Source organism: Microtus ochrogaster, linkage group LG9, assembly GCF_000317375.1.
Source record: "Microtus ochrogaster isolate Prairie Vole_2 linkage group LG9, MicOch1.0, whole genome shotgun sequence".
In the NCBI taxonomy this organism is placed as follows: domain Eukaryota; kingdom Metazoa; phylum Chordata; class Mammalia; order Rodentia; family Cricetidae; genus Microtus; species Microtus ochrogaster.
This window is the reverse complement of record NC_022034.1, coordinates 460,956-483,212: the sequence shown is the minus strand read 5'-3', so window position 1 is coordinate 483,212 and position 22,257 is coordinate 460,956. Positions and strand designations below refer to the sequence as shown.

At 33.8% G+C, this 22,257-nt stretch overlaps 4 protein-coding genes and 1 pseudogene across 4 annotated transcripts in view; 3 read left to right on the top strand and 2 right to left on the bottom strand.

The window, feature by feature from the left end:
* Window positions 1-788, top strand: part of LOC101994519 (olfactory receptor 5W2-like) — a 6,920-nt gene extending 6,132 nt beyond the window's left edge. The window contains exon 3 of the mRNA XM_005363456.2: window positions 7-788. Within this exon, the coding sequence (XP_005363513.2) occupies window positions 7-788 (782 nt within the window). The remainder of the gene's footprint in view (window positions 1-6) is intronic.
* An 80-nt stretch (window positions 789-868) lies between these two features.
* Window positions 869-1,897, top strand: LOC101994226 (annotated as a pseudogene).
* Window positions 1,898-4,927: 3,030 nt separating this feature from the next.
* On the top strand, window positions 4,928-5,872 carry LOC101993937 (olfactory receptor 5W2-like). The gene has a single exon (XM_005363455.2). It carries the CDS (start codon window positions 4,937-4,939, stop codon window positions 5,870-5,872), a length of 936 nt encoding a protein of 311 aa, XP_005363512.1. The 5' UTR covers window positions 4,928-4,936.
* Window positions 5,873-13,083: 7,211 nt separating this feature from the next.
* On the bottom strand, window positions 13,084-14,037 carry LOC101986502 (olfactory receptor 1020-like). Its single transcript, XM_005363269.2, has one exon. The coding sequence runs from the start codon at window positions 14,014-14,016 to the stop codon at window positions 13,084-13,086; it is 933 nt and encodes a 310-aa protein (XP_005363326.1). The 5' UTR covers window positions 14,017-14,037.
* A 4,960-nt stretch (window positions 14,038-18,997) lies between these two features.
* Window positions 18,998-19,960, bottom strand: LOC101986780 (olfactory receptor 5L1-like). Its single transcript, XM_005363270.2, has one exon. It carries the CDS (start codon window positions 19,958-19,960, stop codon window positions 18,998-19,000), a length of 963 nt encoding a protein of 320 aa, XP_005363327.2.
* Window positions 19,961-22,257: the final 2,297 nt, after the last annotated feature.

Genomic DNA, 22,257 nt, shown 5'->3' with positions numbered 1-22,257 from the left:
TTAGAGTGGACTCTCAGCTCCACACACCCATGTACTTTTTTCTTAGCAACCTCTCTTTCTGTGACCTCTGCTATTCCACAGCAATTGGACCCAAGATGCTGGTGGATCTCTTAGTGAAGGAGAAAACAATTTCCATTGTTGGTTGTGCTCTGCAGTTCTTAACATTCTGTGTCTTTGCAGATTCTGAGTGTCTTCTGCTAGCAGTGATGGCCTTTGATAGGTACCAGGCCATCAGCAACCCCTTGCTCTATACAATGAACATGTCCAGCATGGTGTGTTCCATGCTCATGGCTGGGGTTTACCTGGTAGCAACAACAGATGGTTTAATACATACAACCTTGGCATTCCGCTTATGTTTTTGTGGGTCTAATGAGATCAATCACTTCTTTTGTGATTTGCCTCCACTTTACCTCCTCTCTTGCTCAGATATACAAGTCAATGAACTGGCTTTATTTACTGTTTTTGGCTTCATTGAACTGAGCACCATCTCAGGAGTTCTGGTATCTTATTGTTACATCATTTTATCGGTCTTGAAGATCCGTTCTGCTGAGGGGAGATTCAAAGCTTTCTCCACCTGCACCTCCCATCTGACCACAGTGGCCATTTTCCAGGGAACTATGCTTTTCATGTATTTTCGCCCCAGTTCTTCTTACTCTCTGGATCAAGATAAAATGACCTCATTGTTCTACACTCTTGTGATTCCCATGTTGAACCCTTTGATTTACAGTCTCAGGAACACGGATGTGAAAGAGGCTCTACAAAAACTGAAAATGAAAACGTGGTCCTAAACAATTCTGTCACATGTGCCTGAACGTTTATTTATAACGCTTGGAAATTTTTTTTCTGAAAAATTGTAATGATGGCATAGATGGAAGTTGTAAATTATAGTTTGAACCAGTAAAATATCTATTTGTTCTAACACCTAAGTACATTAATGTAGTAGATATGAAAATGTTGCAAGTTTGAATATATATATATATAATACTAACGCATAATATTCATCACTATAAAATTCTCTTGATTACCATAATTGATGATGTATATGTATTTTTGTTTGCTTTTTCTTAAATTCTTCTCTCATACATTACATTTTGATCACAGTTTCCCCTCTGTCCACCCCCCACACTCTCCTATATCCCCCAGATCCACTTCTTTGTTTCCCTTCAATAAAATAGCAGGCTTCCCTGGGAAGGGTTAGGGTTAGGGTTTATTTATTTTATCTCATTTATCTCATTATTTTTAGTGAAAGTCTTGGATTTTTTGATCATTTGGATTAGAATGGATCACCAGCTTCACATGCCAATAAATTTCTTCCTGAGCCATCTCTCTTTCTCTGATGACTGCTATTCTACTGCAGTTTGCCCTAAGATGTTATAGGATCTGCTTGCCAGGAGCAGCAATTCAATTCCTTTTCTTGGGTGTGTTATGAGTTTCTTCATCTTCTGCATCATTACAGATGTGGAGTGTATGCTTCTGGCAATGATGGCATTTGATTGGTACAAGGCAATAAGCAAACCCTTGTTGTATGCAGTAGATATGTCCAGCAAAGTGTGCTACCAACTCCTAGCTGTGGTTTACATGGTAGGTATTGTAGATGCTGTGAAATACACAACATTGACATTCCGCTTGTGTTTCTGTGTGTCCAGTGAAATCAACCGTTTCTTCTGTGATTTACCTCCACTTTACCTCCTTTCCTGCTCTGACATACAAGTTAATGAATTGACCTTATTTATTGTTTTTGGTTTTATTGAACTGAGCACAAAATCAGGAGTCCTTTTCTTTTACTGTTACATCATCAGTCTTGAAGATCCACTCTACTGACGGAAGGTTCAAAGCTTTCTCTACCTGTCCCTCACATTTAACCAAAGTTCTACAAACTGAGGAGAAAAACCATTAGGGTTTCACTATATCCTATTGTATCTTGTTTTGTCTGTTTGATTGTGGTCTGCTCTTCTGAAGAGAAAATGGTGAGGGGAAGTGGATCTGTGGGGAAAGAGAGGACTGGGGTAGCTAGGACAAGCAGAGGGAGGGAAAACTGTGGTTGGGAATGTATTATCTGAGGGAAGAACCTACTGTCAATTTAAAAAACAATAAAATTAAAGAATAACATCTGTTGTCTATTTTAAATTGAATTTATGTGCTCTTTGTATATTCTGGAAACACTTTTCTGATGATAGCATGCTTTGTTTCTTCAGAGTGTAACTAATCTTTTCAGATTCTTTGTATATTTTTCTCATGTCATGTATCATATCTTTTAATAAAACACAATTTACCTTGTCTCAAAAAAGTCTAGTATAAAAGGATCAAATTGTAAGTGTTATTTCCCTGAATTTATGGGTTTGATATTTTTGATATTGCATTGTATGGAGTTATTTGAAAATATTTATGACTGAAATATAAACTGAGAAAATGGCTAGACTTGTGTATGAATCATGTTCTTCTTTTACAGACTTTAACTTTCAAATAAAAACCCTCATCAGTTCTCCAGTTATAATATCTCTAAATTACATATTATCTTTACCGTTTTAAGGCAAGCATATTTGAATATTATAGCAGTGATTACTGTGTTGAAAGCTTTAGTGATATAACTTTTTGTCTTTATCTTAAACCACATAAATGTCCTTGTTACTGGAATATCCAAATAGATGAATGAAAAGGAGTTAGCATATCATTTGACTATATATAATACACATCTACTTCTATATCTTACTGCGAAAGTGAATTTAATATAGATATGTATACATGTGCTATATTTTCTCTATGGATTATTATTGTAACACCCAGAAACACATTAACGTATAGATCATTTTGAACTATGTACATTTTTGTCTTTGTTAAAAAGAATGGTGTTGTTTGATAACCATTTTTGAGCTGAAGTAGGGAAATCAATGGTGCCAGTTAAGTCATACAGTACTTGTAAAAATGTGTAATTTCAACTTTACTGAAGTTGCCATAGTATCCCTTGGGGAAAAGATCATCAAGGAATTTAATTAGCCATTGATGAATAAAAGAATGTACCCCAAGAAGAGTTTTGACATATTTATGCTCCAGTAGCATTCGAGTGAAAATAACAGATCATCTACATATAGTTCATGCATCACTGATGAAAACAGAAAGACTCAACTCAGGTATGTTAGTTTCTTTGTTCCATCCATCCTTCCTTCTTTCTTATTCATTCATTAATTATTTATTTCTATTTGTTCATTTATTTATATTGAAATAATTCAGTTTTCTTTGAGAAACTGAGGTATTGGTATTGGGTAATGTGTAAGTGAATAACTGATGAAGTTAAACATAATATACAATCTAGATGACAATGATATCTTCTGGTTTGTACTATGTATTATTAAATTACTTCACTTGCTATTTGTATGAACATTTTAAATAGGATTTATTTGTTCATATTTATTCTGAAGTCATCAGTAAACCATTAAATTACTTAACTTGTTATTTGTATAAACATTTTAAGGATTTATTTATTCATATTTATTCTGAAGTCATCGGTAAACCATTATGTTGCAAATCACTTTACAGAAGTAATATGCATGTAATCTAAATTGTGTTTTACTAAATAATAAGACAATTAATGACACAAATCATCATGCATATATTAATTTCAGTTTATATGAAAGAATAGAGTAATTAAGTGCAACTACAGTTGAGTATAAAAAGTAAGAATCAGACTTCCATCTACATTCCAATATTTCTACGTCAAAAGACAGACTCATGTTAGGGCTCTGACATACATATACACACATAAGTGCAAATATAAAGGAGATGACAAGACATGTATAACTTCAGAAACTGTTAGGCATCTTTCCACTTATTTTGTAAAAACCCTTTTAAGCTAAGAACTAGTGAGAAGCCACTGTACTTAGTAGAATCTTTATTCTATCTTGCTTGATTTCATGCCTTCTCATGATCTAAATATTTTATCATTTATAATTTGGAATTTGGTAAATTTAATAAATGGATTATAAATATTTTGAGAAAACAGCAAAGGTAACATGTAGAACATGTCCTCAAACATAATTGATTATTTAACAAAACCTTCACACTAAACAGAATAATTTCCAATTATTAATGTCTATGCAACAAAATTAATAGTGTTAATGCTGTTAAACTTAAATATATTTCTTTTTAAATCTTTTGTCCCTTTTGTTCAAAATAGATTCTTTTATTTTTAATTATTTATTTATTTCAAAACAAAACAAATGATCTTCTTTGATTTTACTTACCAATTCCAGTTCCCACTCCCTTTCCTTCCCTTCTCCTAATCTCATACTCAACCTCTCATTCACTCCTCAGACAGGGTAAGGCACATTGCTTTGGGGAAGGTTTAAGGCCCTCCCTACTATATCTAGGCTGAGCAAGGAATCTCAAATATATTTCTTCAGCAACAAATGTGCTCTTTTTATCAAACAAATGAATTTTGCTCCCTTTTATTTTCTGACTTATCCTTCTTTGATTTTATATTATTTTTAATATGGAGTCAATATTTAATTTATTCAAATATGCTGTCAAAGTGTGTGTCTGAATCATCAAGATAAATCACTTACATGAACTATTTATTAATGAACAACTTAAATAGACTTTTATAATAATGTTTCTTTAAAATAATATTTTTCTATGTTGTTTACTGAGAAAACATACACCAATTTAAAGAAAAAAATATTGAGCCAGGTCGTTGTTCTCATCTTTAATCCCAGCATTAAAGAGCCAGAGACATAAGGATCTCTGTGAGTTTAAGGTCATCATGGTCCGCGGAGCAAGTTCCAGGACAGTCAAAGCTATACAGAAAAACCCTGTATTGAAAAAAAAATATGTATTATATATAATGTATAATAACAGCATATAACATAATAACAATATTTTAGACATAAAACAATCCCTAACTTATCCTTTTATTTGGAAACAGCTCATCAAACAAAGAAGAATGGAGGTTGGGAACTGCTCAGCCACGAAGTTTCTTCTCTTGGGAATTACCAATAACCCTGTAATCAAGGTGATTTTATTTACTACTTTTCTAATTGTTTATCTCATTATTCTCATTGAGAATCTTGGAATGATCACATTGATCAGAATGGAGCCCCAGCTTCACACACCAATGTACTTTTTCCTCAGCCACCTCTCTTTCTCTGACATCTGTTATTCTACTGCAGTTGGACCAAAAATGCTGATGGGCCTTGTGGCCAAAAGCAATTCAATTCCATTTGTTGGTTGTGCTCTACAGTTTTTCATCTTCTGCATTTTTACAGATGCTGAGTGTGTGCTTCTGGCAGTGATGGCTTTTGATCGGTACAAGGCTATTAGTAACCCCTTGCTGTATGCAGTAGACATGTCCAGAAAGGTGTGCTATCAGCTCCTGGCTGTAGTTTATCTGGTTGGAATGGTAGATGCTTTGACACACACAACACTGACATTTCGCTTGTGTTTCTGTGGGTCCAGTGAGATCAACCATTTCTTCTGTGATGTCCCTCCTCTCCTATTACTATCTTGCTCAGGTACAGAGGTCAATGAACTCGTCATATTCACCCTATTTGGGTTTATTGAACTGAGCACCATCTCGGGAGTCCTTGTCTCTTACTGCTACATCATCTCATCAGTCTTGAAGATTCGCTCTGCTGAGGGGAGATTCAAAGCTTTCTCCACGTGTACTTCCCATCTGACTGTTGTTGCAATTTTCCAGGGAACAATGCTCTTCATGTATTTCAGGCCAAGTTCTGCCTATTCCCTGGATCAAGACAAAATGACCTCATTGTTTTATACTCTTGTGATCCCCATGCTCAATCCATTGATTTACAGCCTGAGGAACAAGGATGTAAAATCAAGTGTAAAAAAATACCTGCGAGGTAGCGTTGCCTTTAATTAAATAGATATTTCTCAATATGCATACATATTTTAATATAAATTTATAAGCAGATGATTTTATTACTTTAAATTAGATATGATGAAAGATAGGCCTCATGTAACTATTTATAATTATTTATTGTTTATTATAATATATATTTTACAACTGCTATGTACAAACCTCATGTAGTTTTAAAAAATACTCTGTGTTTCACTACATCATATTTGTTTGTGTGTTTTTCTGTAAGAGAACAGTTTTGACAAGTATACCACCTACCAGTGTAGAGGCATGGGGGTTAGAAAAATAAGTAAGAACAATGAAGACATGAAGAATAATAAACAGAAGCATAGGATAATATAGGGAAGAAGTTACAGTGAATGCTGAAATTCACCTGTGTTTAATTTTGCATACACTTTTAAACCTCAATATGTAAATCAGGAAGGAGGCAAAACACCACGTTAACACGATGCAAAGAACAACTAGAAAAATTACATTCTTCAAGCTTGAGACATCAAGTCATTAATTCTTGAGAAAGGCATTCTGTGGTTTAGGCAGTGAACCCACCCTAGACCAAGAGTCTGGAAGGCAGCCACTCTCAAGGTCAAACCTCTTAATCCAAAAGAAGGAAAAGCAGCTAGAATTATCTGACTTTTAGTTAGAGTGGAGTGGATTTACCTGTTTCGGCCTTCCTAAAGCAAAACATCAAGCAACCACACTTTAGGTCAGCGTGTGTAGGCACTTGTTGTTAACAACTTTGAGCAGGTTGAAACTCTCTGAACTTCAGACAAGGTGGAAAGAGGCTTGTATTTTTGGGCCTCCACATTTTTCATTATATTTTTTTAATTATATGAATTTGAAAGTCAGGGAAGGTAAAGAAAGTTCTTTATATCTATATGCCCAAGAAGAAAGGACTCTGAAATATGCACCTTAACCTCTGGAGATATCTAGGTAGGATGATGGAATTCAGATGCATAAGCTGGAATCAGAGATGCTGAGCTGGCCAGATAAGTAAAGGTGTACAAGGTAGAAGTCAGCTATGGGGCAGCAGAGTGCCTATAACTTTCACTTCCTGGGACATACTGATGTTTTTGACAATTTTATGTCCTCTGATGAAACATCTACTTAAATATTTATGTACTCATTACTCATATTTTATGCTTAATTTTTTGAATGGAAAAGGTTGAATAAACTTGACTTTGTAGTACAAATTATTCTGAGTAAAGTCAACTATCCTATTCTATATAACTCAAAATGAGAGATTATTTCTATCATTGAACCACACAGAAATTATAAATATTCTAGGTAATTAATATGACAATTGTGATAATTTGAATGTTATATAATGTGCATGTACCTCTTGACATTACATTGCAGCCCATAAATTTGTATACTATTGGGTCAACTAAAAATAAGACATTAAATAATTTAAAAAATTAAAAGCAAGAAGCACTGGTATTGTCCAACCAGGGCAAAACTCTCTCTACTCTGCCACTCATTCGGGTTGTCAATATCTTTTTCCTCTCCCAGCTCTGATTAAAAACATATTCCTATAATAATTTTTTATAAATGACATTCTTCCTTACTGGATATTTTTCCCTTCTGTTAAGTAGTGAACCATGACAAATTACATTGTGGAACTTTCCAGCTGTCTTATTTATTCTCAGCACGTCAATGACTTCTACTGACCTGTAATCCCACACTAATCTTGAGAATGCTTTTAAAAAGCTGAGGCTATAATAATGCCAAGGAACTACTTCTTTGAACAAAAACTATGCTATTTTAATACTGATCTGGTCCGCAATGAAACTGATACTGACCTCCATGGATATCTGCTTCTGAAAAAGCCTCACCAGCTATCTTTCTGACACTTAGTCTTTGTAACACCTATCACAGAAACTAAATAACACACCTTTCAGGGCAACAAAGTTAACATATGATAACACTTCTGTGACTCTTCTAAAGATGTAGAACACTCAGCTATTACTTCAGCATCAATCCTGTCTGAATCTCATAATGTCCCTGCCATTATGGACTGATACTGTGAACTGTGAGCAAGCTGCCACAATAAAATGTTTCATTTATAAGAGTTGCTCTGATCATTGTGTTTCTTCATGGCAGCAATAAACACTAAGACACATGCCTTACTAAATGACTTTACTACGTAAATTTATGTTCAGCAAATTTTTATTGGTGGGTTATAAAAAAACCAACTTGAAATTGTAAGACACTTGTACATATGTTAGGTTACCAAATTGGGAAACTGGAGAAAGGGAATGGTGAGTGACCAAGATGCACTATACTTATATATGAGATTAAAAAGCATTTAAAATTTGTCAGCCAGTGGAAATCCTATACTATATTCATGTCACTGAAATACACTTGTTCTCCTGTAGATCAGAGTTGTTCCCAGATTTAGACACAATTTTTCCTGTGTTCATGTCTAGACAGATTAATGACTCTGATTTTTCTTGGTACCAGGAGCATCCTTTGACCTTACTTGACAGTAATCATTGACTCAGTGACAAACAAATATTTTTGTGAAGTGAGAAGTTTAAAAGTAGACATAGTCTATGACTAATATACCTAGAAGTATATTTTATAATTTCATAAGTTTATCTTTAGTTGGCATCTTAGTTCATTGTTTCTGATATCCTAAAATTTTACCCTAAATGTTTTATCACAGGATGAAAAAAGCATATTCTCTATTAAAATTCAAGTATCTTTCAGAAATTCCATGAACCAATCAGTTTTAATCATATGTTCTTCCCATGCTCTGTCTTGATATGGGCATGGAATTGGCATGACATGGGATGATAGCTTCTTAGAAAGTGAGTTTAGATGCTGACAGAGTAGAGTGCAGCCTGTAGAAGGGTGTATCCCTAGAAGAAGGGAAGCATGGAAGAGGAGTTCAATAAAAATCAGAAGTGTCCCAGGATGACTACAAACAATCTACACACACACCAAACAATTAACAAAGCTCTAGAGGAACATTCTTTATTTGATTAACATGATTAGAAAATATAGGTAGTTACATCACATTGAACATTGCCTCAATATTTCCCACAGGAACGCATCGAATATTTTAGTGTAACAATCATCATACCGAAATATAGTAGATAACTTTAAAACTGTCAGATAAGTCAGTTACAAAACCACATAACCTTAGAATTTTCTATTATAAGTATGCTAGCCCTTTAGAGAGCTAAAGAAAACCTCCAAATCAGCAAAAACATAATAGCCAGAGAGTCAGCAGGGTTTCAGAGGAAACATGAAACTGCCTAGAATATTATGTTCTTTTATACCTTGAACATCCTTTCTTTTGCACACATCCTTTACATACAGGATTTGTAGCAAATGACACAGTAAGACTGAGCAGGTGGAGCTAATATACATAATAACAATATTTTTTTCAAAATGTAAATCAAAACAGACAACTAAAATTAGCTTCACCACACCTATTTTGTACCCATACAGTGTGGCAATTGTTCATTTTTGACCCCATTTCAAAAACCAGTTTTTGATGGCTGTATTTTAGGGAGACTATTTTTTCATGCTTTCCTTTCATAAATGTGTGGATATATTTATCAGCTTGGGCTTTTTATATGATTAAAATGTTTGCCTTTTTTCTGAAGAATTTACTCTTGTTAATTAAATATAACAATTGGCAACACAAAGCAAGATACAGATAGATTTTTTTTTCTGTTGGGAATTAGTCATGGCTTTGGTCATGTTAAGCTGGTACCCTAATATTGAGCTATAAACCTGAACTAAAAAAAAAAAAAGCAACTCTTCTAAAAAAAAAAAAAGTTTTTGTTTTTCAACTTCTCTACAAGTATGAAATTGAAGATGCTGAAACATACAATTATAAAATTTTATCTATGAAAGACTAATTTGTAAGAATCTGAGACCAGGAACAGGAACAAGGTTAATGTTATTCATGGTGTATCAGTACAAGTTCTGAACCCTTAGACAAACAGAGATTCTTCCATGAAGACATCGATCATGTTTACATATTAACAGGACTCAACCATTTTTATTGATAATTTCATTTGCATTTGAGCAAAATGTTACATAAAGGAAAGGAAATTGTTTTTTAAGACCGATATGGATTCAAATCTGTATTTGATCATTTACATAGTAAGTTTTTGGTCATAGTCAATTCACATAGATTTCAACTCTTAAACAAGGAGTTAATGCAAACATTATATAATATAATATGGGATAGTATTCATGAGCGTGTCTACTACCACACTAAAACAAATATGAGGAACTACGTCCTTAGTGCATACAGAAAAGATGGCATTACTTTCATCATCGTATCATGAAATGCAGACTTGAGTCTCAAACACTGTCCTCTTTAGAATTCATTTCTCCAGTTGGCCATAACCAACCCATGACTTCTAGCCTCAGGCCTATGTGCAAATCTGTACAACATCCAATTATGGTTTTCCTTTTGCCACCTTCAGTCCGGCGTAGAGCTGTGTATAGAAGTTCATGCAGTCCATACAAACCATCTTATACCCTTCCTTAGTTGTTTCAACTACATTGTCGTCTAAGTCCCAGATGTCATATTCCAAAGCACACTTGAGTAAAGAAACCTAAAGCAATGCACTTTACACTATCTTATAAAATCTTTGTCTGAGGGGAAGGTTGGAATGCCACAATTATTTACAAAGAATGATCTATCGGAAACTTAAAAGCATATTTCCTCTTTGCTATTCAAGTTGAATTATTTACTGCATTCAATATTAAGGTACAAATCTTTCTTCAGTATTTTTTTGTTTTTTTTTTGTTTTTTTTTTTGTTTGTTTGTTTTTTTGAGACAGGGTTTCTCTGTGGTTTGGGAGCCTGTCCTGGAACTAGCTCTTGTAGACCAGGCTGGTCTAGAACTCATAGAGATCCGCCTGCCTCTGCCTCCCGAGTGCTGGGATTAAAGGCGTGTGCCACCACCACCCGGCCTTCTTTCTTCAATTTTTAAAGCCAGTGTTGGATAGGTCTTATTAAATTTCAGATATATATATGGAAGATATTCTTTATAAAATATTGCATGCTGCAGTGAATAAGTGCTGGTTTAGAATCAAAACTTACTATACATTTTTAGTATCATGAGCCTTTCCTTTGAATTCATCCTCTATATTTAATCTTAAGTTTGTCTTGTTTGTTTTCTGTTATTTCTTCAATAGTTTTCCTATTTGTTCTGGAGAACAGGCAAATAAGCCATCACCTACCACTCATACATTCCATTTTTTGTCTGTGCCCTTATTACCAAAATCCCCCTTGACAATTTTGCCACCATAATTAGAGATCAAGACATTTAACGCTCACTCAATCATTAAAAAATATACATTTCAATCACTGGAAGAAATACAGATGTTTTTTACATATTGTATGCTCTTTTCTGAGGAGCCAACAACCTGTTTGGTAATATCTTACAAAATATAAGAGTAGAAATGTCCACTCTTAGCAGTTAAGTCAAAACAAGAGGAAAATTCACCTTTTTAAATATCAGAGTTATACAAACAAACTCAATCAGTGAATAGTGAACTGATATTTATTCCATTTAAAATGAAACCACTCAGTTTTTACAGTAAGGAAGGCACTGTAATTGACATAATGGTATTAATAAGTGATTAGGAATGACTGACTCTGGGAGAACTACAGAACACAATAAAACTACAAAGCAGGTAGAAAAGGTAAACCATATGAGTATTCAAAAGAAGAATAAAATCACATCCATCGTTCAATTAAAATTTAAAATACAAATCATCATTTTTGAATGAAAAGTGTATTCAAAAAAGTACAGGTTAATATTTGAATAATTAAAGAATTAGTTCTATTTGAACAAGTAAGCTACAGTGGGTACATGTTATTTGTGAGTCGGAATGAAAGAGAAAATACAAATCAAATTTATTTTTTATTCTAATATAAACTTTTTGACACATGAAACACAATACTCCAGTGGAAGATCACAGACAGATATTATGAGTGAAAAATAAGGAACACACAAAGCTGACTGTATAGTGAAGTGGGATGGAACACAGAATTAGAGAGAGTAAATCTAATGCAAACACATTATACTGCATTTTCAAAGAACTAATAGAAGATTCAGTGACTATTGAAAATTTTAGCTATGTCCCCCTTTTCATTTATGATTTTGTTAATTTGGATATTCTCTCTCTTCCTTTTGGTTAATTTGGATAAGGGATTGGTTATCTTTTTGATTTTCTCAAAAAACCAACTTTTTTGTTTCGTTGATTCTTTATATTGTTCTCTTTGTTCCTATTTTATTGATTTCAGTCCTCATTTTTTTATTAATTTGTTTTTTTTTATTATTGATGATTTTATTACTATTATTTCCTGGCATCTACTCCTCCTGGGTGAGTTTGCTTCTTTTTGTCCTAGAGGTTTCATGTGTACTATTAGTTCTCTAATAGTGTGATTTCTCCAACTCCTCTGTATAGTCATTGAACTGGCCTTTTCCTGTAATCATATTGGTGAATATCCCAATTGTCATCATAGAGCCTTCATCCAGTCATTGGTAGAACCAATGCAGAGATCCGCAACCAAGCTCCAGGCCAAGCTCCAGGAATCCATTGAAAGAGTGGGAACAGGGAATATATGAACAAGGGAGGACAAGATCATGAAGAGGAAATCTACAAAGAGAGCTCAACCAAGTTCGTACAAACTCATGAACTCTAGACCAACATTTGTGGAGCCTCTATGAGACCAAATTAAGCCCTCTGCCTGTGAGAGATGTTATGTACCTTGGTCTGAGGGCTCCCTGGCAGTAGGACCAGAATCTATCCCTGGTGCCTGAGCTAGCTTTTTGGAGACCATTCCCTATGATAGGACCATGCTCAGCCCTAATGCAGAGTAGGGAGGCCAGGAGTGAGAGGAAGAACTGGGGTTGGAATGCAATAAAATTAAAAAATAAATAAATACATAAAAAGAAAAGAAAATAGTAGAGAGAAGACAGTATTAGTGTCATTGAAGTTAAGTGAAAAGTCAAGCTTACATGAAACAAATACTAAACGTGGAAACTTTAAAAAAGTGAAGTGATAGAGATAAGTGGGATAAGGAAGATCCTAGTTTTAGAATTAGGTTCAGGACTTTCTGGTTGGAACCTCATTTTTTCCTACAGTATGGAGCTAAAATATTCAATGATTTTTCCAAATATTAAAAAGAAAAATATGAAAGTAATTGCTAAAGTCGTGAGGTTTATTTTCATTTACCTAAGAAAATAATTTTTTGCTAATAATTTTTCTAAAAGCAATTTTGACATCTTTGTTTCTGAGACTATATATTAAAGGGTTAAGCATGGGTATAATCAATGTATAGAACACAGAAGTCATTTTGTCAATATCCATTGAATGTTCTGTACTAGGGCGCAAATAAATGAAAATCAGGGTTCCATGATAAATAGTGACCACTATCAGGTGAGAAGCACAAGTAGAGAACCCTTTCCTCCTTCCCTCTGCAGAACCTGTTTTAAGGATAGCTGCTATAATACACACATATGAGAGGAGAACGGCAAGGAGACAGATAGCTTCCACCAAACTTGCAAAGACGACCAAAATGATGTCATGTGTGTAGGTATCAAAGCAGGACAGGGAAAAGAGTGGAGAGATATCACAAAAGAAGTGGTTAATTTCTTTGGAGCAGAATGACAATTGGAAAGTATTAGTGGTGTGGATTATGGAACTCATAGTTCCACCCATGAATGCTCCCACTGCAAGCTGACCACACACCCTCTTCGACATAATTACAGTGTAAAGCAAGGGGTTACAGATTGCAATATACCTGTCATAGGCCATGGCAGCCAAGAGGAAAGATTCTGTATCAACCAGAGAGCAGAAAAAATACAACTGTGTAGCACAGCCATTGTAAGAAATTGTCTTCTTCTCAGAAATCAGATCCACAAGTAACTTGGGGGCAATAACAGAAGAGTAGCATGCATCTATGAAGGACAGCATACAGAGGAAAAAGTACATGGGGATGTGTAAGTTAGTACTGGCAGTAATCAGTAAGATCATCCCAAGATTCCCCATTAGAGTAACAGAGTAGATGAAGAAAAATGCAGCAAACAGAAGACTCTGGAGCTCTGGATGATCACTGAATCCCAGGAGAAAGAATTCAGTCTTCACAGTACTGTTCCCCAAACTCATTATTTGTAGGAATTTTGGTTTCTGTAGCCAAGATAGAATAGAAACTGAGAAAATAATTAAATTTCAAAATCAATAGCAGAGTTATTTGTAATATAATTCAATCTCATAGAGTAAGAATAACAGCATATTTATTTGATAATTTTGCTATCTTAATGTTATATGTTGAATTTATAATTTGTGTTAAAGTTTTCGTGTCTCATATTTATCCATCATGCTGGTTGTGGCTCTTAAGATACCTTTAATTTTGTCAGCACTCTCTATCATCAGTGGCAAAAGGTTACTCTAAATAGTGTGTAGTTTTATGACTATGAATAAATTTTTCTGTTTTCTTCTATCTCTCTCATCAATAGGTATAGTAAGGAACAATGTCTCAGTTCCAGAAGAATCTTTGCCAACAGAAGGTAGAAAGACTGTTTTTCACTTTGAGGTGTGTTTCCCACATAAAGAACAAATAAAGTTTTCAGAGTTGTTCAACTGCCATGAATAACAAAAAAACATAGACTAAGACTCATTCTTCAGCGATTCTCAGTTCTGTAGATTGGCACCAAGGAAATGCCCAACAAGACAAACATCCACCATGGTTAAGGAATATCATCCATAATCTGAGAATGATGGCTCATTTCTTAATTTACACAAATGAAAGCTTGTTTCCTTCCCCACCCTCTTCAAATTCTCAGTGGCAAAATAGTAATTCTGAATGATTTTACAATGTGTTTAAATATAGAATCCAAATTATAAAAAATTTGATCATATTTTAAATTAGTTGCATTCAGCTCAGTCCTGCTCATAAAATACATTCAAGAATGTTGTCTTGTTTTAATTAGGTATTTCAAAACTGAGGCACGTATATTTGTCTATCCCTCTGATTCATTTTCTCTCAGTGACCTTGGTAAGGCTGCAGATCTGTATAGACCATAATGATACATAGGAAACCCATTAATGTGGATAGACAAAGTATTACTTAGTACTACTACATAAAAGAAAGGTTTCCATTTGGGTTTAAATAAATAGGCATTTCTATTTCTGTGATTTGGAATATTTCATTTGTAGTTTTATTTTCTTATATTCAACTTAAACATTATAGTAGTATTTGTCTACAGTACTATGTGGACATATAAAGTGTTTTCAAACCCACATTTTATATTCCAAACATTTAGTAAGTATTCATTGTCAACATACTAAAAAACAAAATAAGTTGATCTCTTTAGATATCAATATTGTCTTATTTTAACCCATGATCTATATGATTATGCAAAAATTTCTTATACAGGGCTGGAGAGATGGCTCAGAGGTTAAGAGCACTGCCTGCTCTTCCAAAGGTCCTGAGTTCAATTCCCAGCAACCACATGATGGCTCACAACCATCTGTAATAGGGTCTGGTGACCTCTTCTGGCCTGCAGGCATAGACACAGACAGAATTTGTATACATAATAAATAAATATTAAAAAAAATTCTTATACAGGTTAAAAATTCAAGCTAAATAATTTCACATAAAATTAGTAGTTGAAGTCAATTGGAGAAAGAAAATGCCATTTGGCTAGTAGCCAACTATTTTTTATATGTGTTTGTGTTATATGTTATATGTATATTTATATTCCTAAAATATAAGTGGATTACTCACAAGAAGTGCCAAATCTCATGAAATGACAAAATGACAGTCCTTTCATTTATAACTATAGACACAAGATTTCGACCTAACTAAACCTGAAGCAAGGGCATTAGCTGAGACAGCAAGAGAAAGGCAAATTTACATAAAGTATCAAGTAACTGTGCTTGAATACAATGACTTGCCTGTATTTAGTCACTTTTTTTTATATTTGTCATTTGAAGAACAACCTCAAAAAGGAGGCTCAAAATTACATGCAAAATTAAATGTCATAGTGGTCTGAATAGTTATGAAAAAATTGTTTTCTTTGCTAATGGAACAGTTTACCATAGACTACCACTTCTAATCAATGAATTATAGGTGACAGAAATTCAATTTTATTGGAAAGATTAATTTTGATAGTCTTGCAAGGTTATTTCATGTGTCAAGATTTAATAATAAAGTGAAAAGTAAACTTAAACCTGGAACAAAATTGAATAAAGGGAAATAAAATATTAAATGTAGTCAAAGTACAGATGAGTCATAAAAGAAGAAAATAAAACATGTTCTAGAAAAATTGTAGACAAGAATAGGGTATTTCTGACAGAGACCAAGAAATCTGCATGTAATTACCCAGAGTTCCACATACTAAATTCTAACGCTTTTTTCACAGATTTTCTTTTGGTGCTATGATGACTCCAGTGGGCTTCTTACATGTTTGTCTATAAGGAATGATATCATTAAGCTAACATAAGAGGAAACCAATGTTTTTGTTTTTTTTTTTAACAAATTAAATTCACTTTCAACAGAAATCTAAATCTCTGATCCTTTGTTTGTTACTGTTTGGAGGCTGGGTCTCACTATGCAGGCTTGGTTGGCCAGGAGCTCACTGCTAGACCAGGCAAGTCTCACCTCTAACTCACAGAGATCTACCTATTTAGTCACCCAAGTATTAGGATTAAAGGTGTGTTCCACCATTCACTGCTGTGTTTAATTTATTAACAAATCCCTCACAATGATAAATGTGTTCTTATTTAGATGTCACCTCGGGGTCTAATAATATGGACTGATGTCTTAAGAATATCATGTTTTAAGTATACTTGGATGTATTGCTGGCTTTTTGGTTTGAATAACTTCAATGGCTGCAGTTTTGTTCGAAATCATCAGCTTTCTAGAGAGTGATTATGAGAACTGAACCACTACAATCCTATGTAGTATCAGTATCTGAGCATTTTCATCAAAACACTTACCAGACAAATGCCACTTCTTTCATTCACCTCCTTCCTCACTGTTATGAAACACAGTTCAGTTTCAACTAGAAAACATGTGTAATACTTAAACAAAAAGTATAAATCCATTGTAGAATTTGTTCATTTTGAACACACTTTCAGTGTGTTTTGAAAAAAACACCTCCCTTATGATTCTTTGAAAAAGCAGGTGTGTTTTTAGGCCTTTAATTCCTATTGAGGTCCATAAAATAGTATCTAAATTCTCATGAGAATATAAGTGAGCAATTAAATAGTTTCACCAAGGAATTGATTAATCACAAATGGAGTGATGAAACAAATGATTGTCTTGGCAATTCCTCAAAGGTACTTTAGTTTCCAAATTGTGGACTCTGCAAAAAGCTTAATTGTATTTATTAGGCCCCTGGTTTAAATAACTCTAACAGTTTTTCAAATAGCACTCAAAATATTACATGAAAAAAGTAGTGGAATGAATTGAAATACCATATCTATTTACAGAAAATACATTAGTAAATATAATTGCAAGAAATCAGTATTAACTTTCACAGTTTCTCTTACTATGCTAGTACTGTATTAAGACTTCAAAAGTTCAGAGTCTTAACATTAATCATTGGAGTTCTGGTAAACTATCAATCAAGTTCTAGTAAACACTGACTATTCTTATCAGAGTCACAAGTTCAAGATTTTAATTTTTCTTTTGCATGTCTTCTAAGTATATAGGTAGAAGTGCTTCTCACTGTGATAAAAACTTTTGTTTAATCTATACAACACACCCAATCTTTTTTGGTTTCTTAAACAAAGTCTAACACTTATTCTAACATTTTATAGATAATAGGATTAATGTGTTTATATTTTTAATTGTGAGCCTAGCTTTAAAAACTAAGCCATTTCTCCAGCAAAGAGGTTAAGACCAAGATGGGGACACCCTTTGAAACAGTTTACCTGAGTTCACCAACTCTAGCTGGAGAGGGAAGAAACTAGCATCATACCAAACTAGACCTTCTGAGTGTGGGTGACAGTTGTATACCTAGAGAAGACTGCAGAGCTACTGGCAGTAACACCAGGATTTGTCCCTACTACTTGTACTGGCTTTTGGGGAACCCATTCTCTTTGGATGGATACCTTGTTCGGCCTACATTTAGTAGGGAGGGCTTTGGACCTCCCCAAAAGCAATGTGTATTACCCTCCCTGAGGAGTGGATGAGGATTTGGGAGGGGTATGTGGAGTGAAGAAAAGGAGAGGAGGGAGTGGGAACTGGGATTGGTATGTAAAATGAAAAAAGATAGTTTATTTTCTTTTTAAAAATAAAATAATTATTTAAAAAAATGTTTTACTTGAACATGTAAACATGATGTGGATATCGATATAAATCATCCTGGACTATAGAAGTGAAACATGAATCAAGTCTGCCTGAAAGAACATTGATTACGTAGTTGTAAGAGTGGCAAAGGAATAGTTTATTAAGGTCAACTACATACGCAAAGAACTAACAGAGGCTGGAAATGCACTTACAAGTGAAGTATATGCTTTGCTCTCACTAGATTCAAGATAATAGTAGAAAAAAGTCTGTGATAGGTCATAAATGTAGACATTGATGAGACAGGTCAATGATTTTAAAGCCCAATACAGAGAAACACAAAAGCAAAAAAAACCACAAAGGAATATAAACAAAAATGGACCCAAAACTTTTTCAGTTATGACAGGCAAATAATATTTCTTGAATTCTTGTAAAGAAATGTTAAAATGAATATCAAAGAGTATAGGAAACACCAAAAGGCCTAATGTATATATGATATACGCTAGTGTATAAAGTCCAGATACTTGTTTATAAGTTTGTTATTCATTGTAAAATATCAGGAAGTCATTTTTAAATGGATCATATATTCCTTAAATTATGCTGTAATAAAGGTTTACAATATTTAAAAAATAGTGCTTGTATCTTGTTATAACTCATATTGGCTTAAAATGCTACAAATTAAAGAACAATCATAAATACAACCATTATAAACCCTCATTCCTACAAATAGAGATTCAAAAAGATATGTGAATACTAAGAGCTATTAATTAACATCCTTGTGTAATAGTTATTTTTCTATGCTCCATATTCAACTAATATATTTGTCACTACATGGGACTTCAATATAGATCCTTAAACTTTGTGAAATAAAAATTCCAGGAGAGAATTCTTTTTAGAAACTAACACTTTTCTGAGAGCTTCTTTCACATCCTTATTCCTCAGACTGTAGATTAGGGGATTCAGCATGGGAATGATCACAGTATAGAAAACTGTAGTTACTTTATCAACATCTACACTATTGCCAGAGCTTGGCTGACAATAAATAAAGAGGATTGTTCCATGGAAGACAATGATGACCGTGAGGTGGGAGGCACAGGTAGAAAAGGCTTTGCGTCTCCCCTCTGCAGAGCGCATCTTCAGGATGGTGACAAGAATTAACAAATAGGAGATGAAGATAATTACAATGGTGAGAATCTCATTGAAGTTGACAATGACGAACAGGAATAACTCATTCTTGGTAACATCAGAGCAAGCAAGACTTAAGAGAGGAGGCAGATCACAGAAGAAGTGGTTGATCACATTTGACCTAAACGATGGGATGTCAAGGGCTAAGCAGAGATGAATCAGAGAACAAACTGACGCATAGAGGTAGCAGCCAGACACCAGTACAATGCGGAGCCTTGGGGACATGATGACCATGTACAGTAGTGGGTTACAAATGGCCACGAAGCGGTCATAGGCCATCACAGCCAATAGAAAGACCTCAGTGACAGCAAAAGCACAAAATAAATAAAATTGCACCATGCATTCCAGGTAAGAAATAACTTTTTCCCTGTTAATGATGTTAGTGAACACCTTTGGCACAATGATGGAGGAGTAGCAGAAATCCAAAAAGGACAGGTGGCTGAGGAAGAAATACATAGGTGTGTGAAGTTGAGCGCTGACTTGAATCAGCAGAGTCATGCCCAAGTTTGCTATGACTGTCACTCCGTAAATGAGAAGAAACACCAGAAACAGAAAGAACGTCAGCTCGGGCACATCAGAAAAGCCAAGGAGAATGAACTCTACAACCGAGGTACAGTTTTCCTCATCCATGATTGCCATATGCCAGTTTAGGAAAAACCCATATGCTACTTCTGGGAAGAGAAAAAGAGAGAGAGAAAGAGAGACAGAAAAGAGAGAGATTTATGTTAACTGCAGAAAAAAATAGAGCATTAATGTCAAGAATATATGTTTAGAGTACAATCAAAACAGACTAACATTTCAAAATATTGGGTAGTTCAGATTCATACGAAACACTTTTTAGTAAACCTCTTTCATTCCTGTCATTATAAGCAATGGATGGCCATCTAAAATAGAAATAAACTGATATCTGAGGATGGTAGTACAATTTTTGCCTAAAATGCATTTAGTGTCATAATATGACATGTCATGGGACTTATCTAATCACAAAAAAAACTTTATTAAACATCTGACTTTACTGGTTGTGGCCTATTTTGGCTATGTTATATACACAGTTATACTACTGTCACTCATTCTAAGAGTATGAAATTTTGAGCAAAATTACCTAAAATTATACTTGGTGACACTATAAAATTTCATCTGAAAATAATCCCTTGGAAAAATTCTGAAATTTTAATAATATTAAAAATTAATAGTAAAAATTTAAAAAGTAAATAATAAATTAAAAATAATTTTATTTTCAATTTGAACTACTTGGTTTGCTACACTCAAACTCTATAATGACTCATATGAGACAAAATTTTTTGAAAAAATGAGTAAGAAGAATTACTAAAAATATTATTATGAAAAAACAAAATCTAAATTATTCTGAAGATTGTAATCTCAGTGTTCTATAATGTAAAATCATATTAAAATTTTCAAAAATCAATTTACTAAATTTTTAGGTTTTAAATACAAAAAGACTGTCAAAAGAAAAAATAGTTAAATTATGGTTCATTATTACATAAACATTGAAAAATTAGCATGTATTTTACAAATTATATCTTACACATGTATAACTGTAAAAAATTTACAGCATGCAAGGACATAAATATAGGTATATACATGTACATATACATGTACACAATGTCATATATACATATGTTATATAATTATGACACGTATATGTACTAAAATATAATTATGTAAATTAACAAAGAAGCCAATGACAACCTCTCCAGATATCTTAAGTAAGTTTTAGGGTAAAGAGTCTGATTTAAAAGAGTGTAAACCTATGATAGTCAAAACACAATACATAGTTGAGGTTATTTTATTCTCTGACTTTCTGAAATTAAAAAAAAATGGGAACTATGAATACTTTTTCAGTAATATAAGGAAAACTGAGGAAAATTCAAACAAAAACAAAAAACTTGCATTTTCTTCTGTCTTGAACTAAGTTTAGTGAAATAGAAACCAAATAAGGTCATGTTGCCTTGATTTTTTTGTCAATTGGGAGAGAGGGGGAGAGAGTGAAGCCTGGCTTGGATACATACCTTTAACCCCAGCACTTGGGAAATAGGGACAGGTGAATCTTTATGAGTACAGACCAGTCTGATCTACAAATCAAGTTCCAGAACAGTTGGGGCTACACCAAAACCCTTGTCTTAAAAAAAAAATAAATAAAAATAAAAAAGAAGGAAGGGAGGAAAAAAAGAAGGAAGGAAAAAAGGAAGAAATGTTAAATTGAGCAAGGAAAAGCCCATCAGACCTCAATCCACACAATGAACTAACTTTAGACAGCTGACTAAAACTGAAGCCGGAAAGGTGGTATTATTATTATTATTATTATTATTTTATATTATTATTATTTTATTATTATTTGGCTTTTACAATACAGGGTTTCTCTGTAGCTTTGGAGCCTAACCTAAAACTAGCTCTTGTAGACCATGCTGGCCTCGAACTCACAATCATCTGCCTGCCTCTGCCTCCTGAGTGCTGTGTTTAGAGATGGGTGCCATGCTGCTTGACCTGGAAAACTTTTCTTGATAAGATTGAAAAATCTTAGAAATCAGGTTTGTGATGTTTTCTGCTGATAACATAAAGTTATTTTATTACAAATTCAAACTAAATTGATCACAAAATACTTATCTGTTTCCACGCAAACAAAGTTCACAAGACCTAACTGCATGACTAGTTTAGAGAGACAGTTCAGCACCCTGATTTGCATTGCCTATGGCATAAAGAAGCTCATCCTTTGCCCGAAGTTATAGATTTCATGAAGTAAGTTGGTAAAAAAAAAAAATATGAGAGAGAGAGAGAGAGAAACACACACAAACAGAGAGAGAGAAAGAGACAGAGAGATAAAGAAAAACAGACTCGCTGAACATAGAGGACAATGAGGACTACTGAGAACTCAAGAACAATGGCAATGGGTTTTTGATCCTACTGCA

Bases quoted from the DNA above. Each gene is read 5' to 3' on its own strand.
- LOC101993937 (XM_005363455.2), top strand. From the start codon at position 4,937: ATGGAGGTTGGGAACTGCTCAGCCACGAAGTTTCTTCTCTTGGGAATT.
- LOC101986502 (XM_005363269.2), bottom strand. From the start codon at position 14,016: ATGAGTTTGGGGAACAGTACTGTGAAGACTGAATTCTTTCTCCTGGGA.
- LOC101986780 (XM_005363270.2), bottom strand. From the start codon at position 19,960: ATGGATGAGGAAAACTGTACCTCGGTTGTAGAGTTCATTCTCCTTGGC.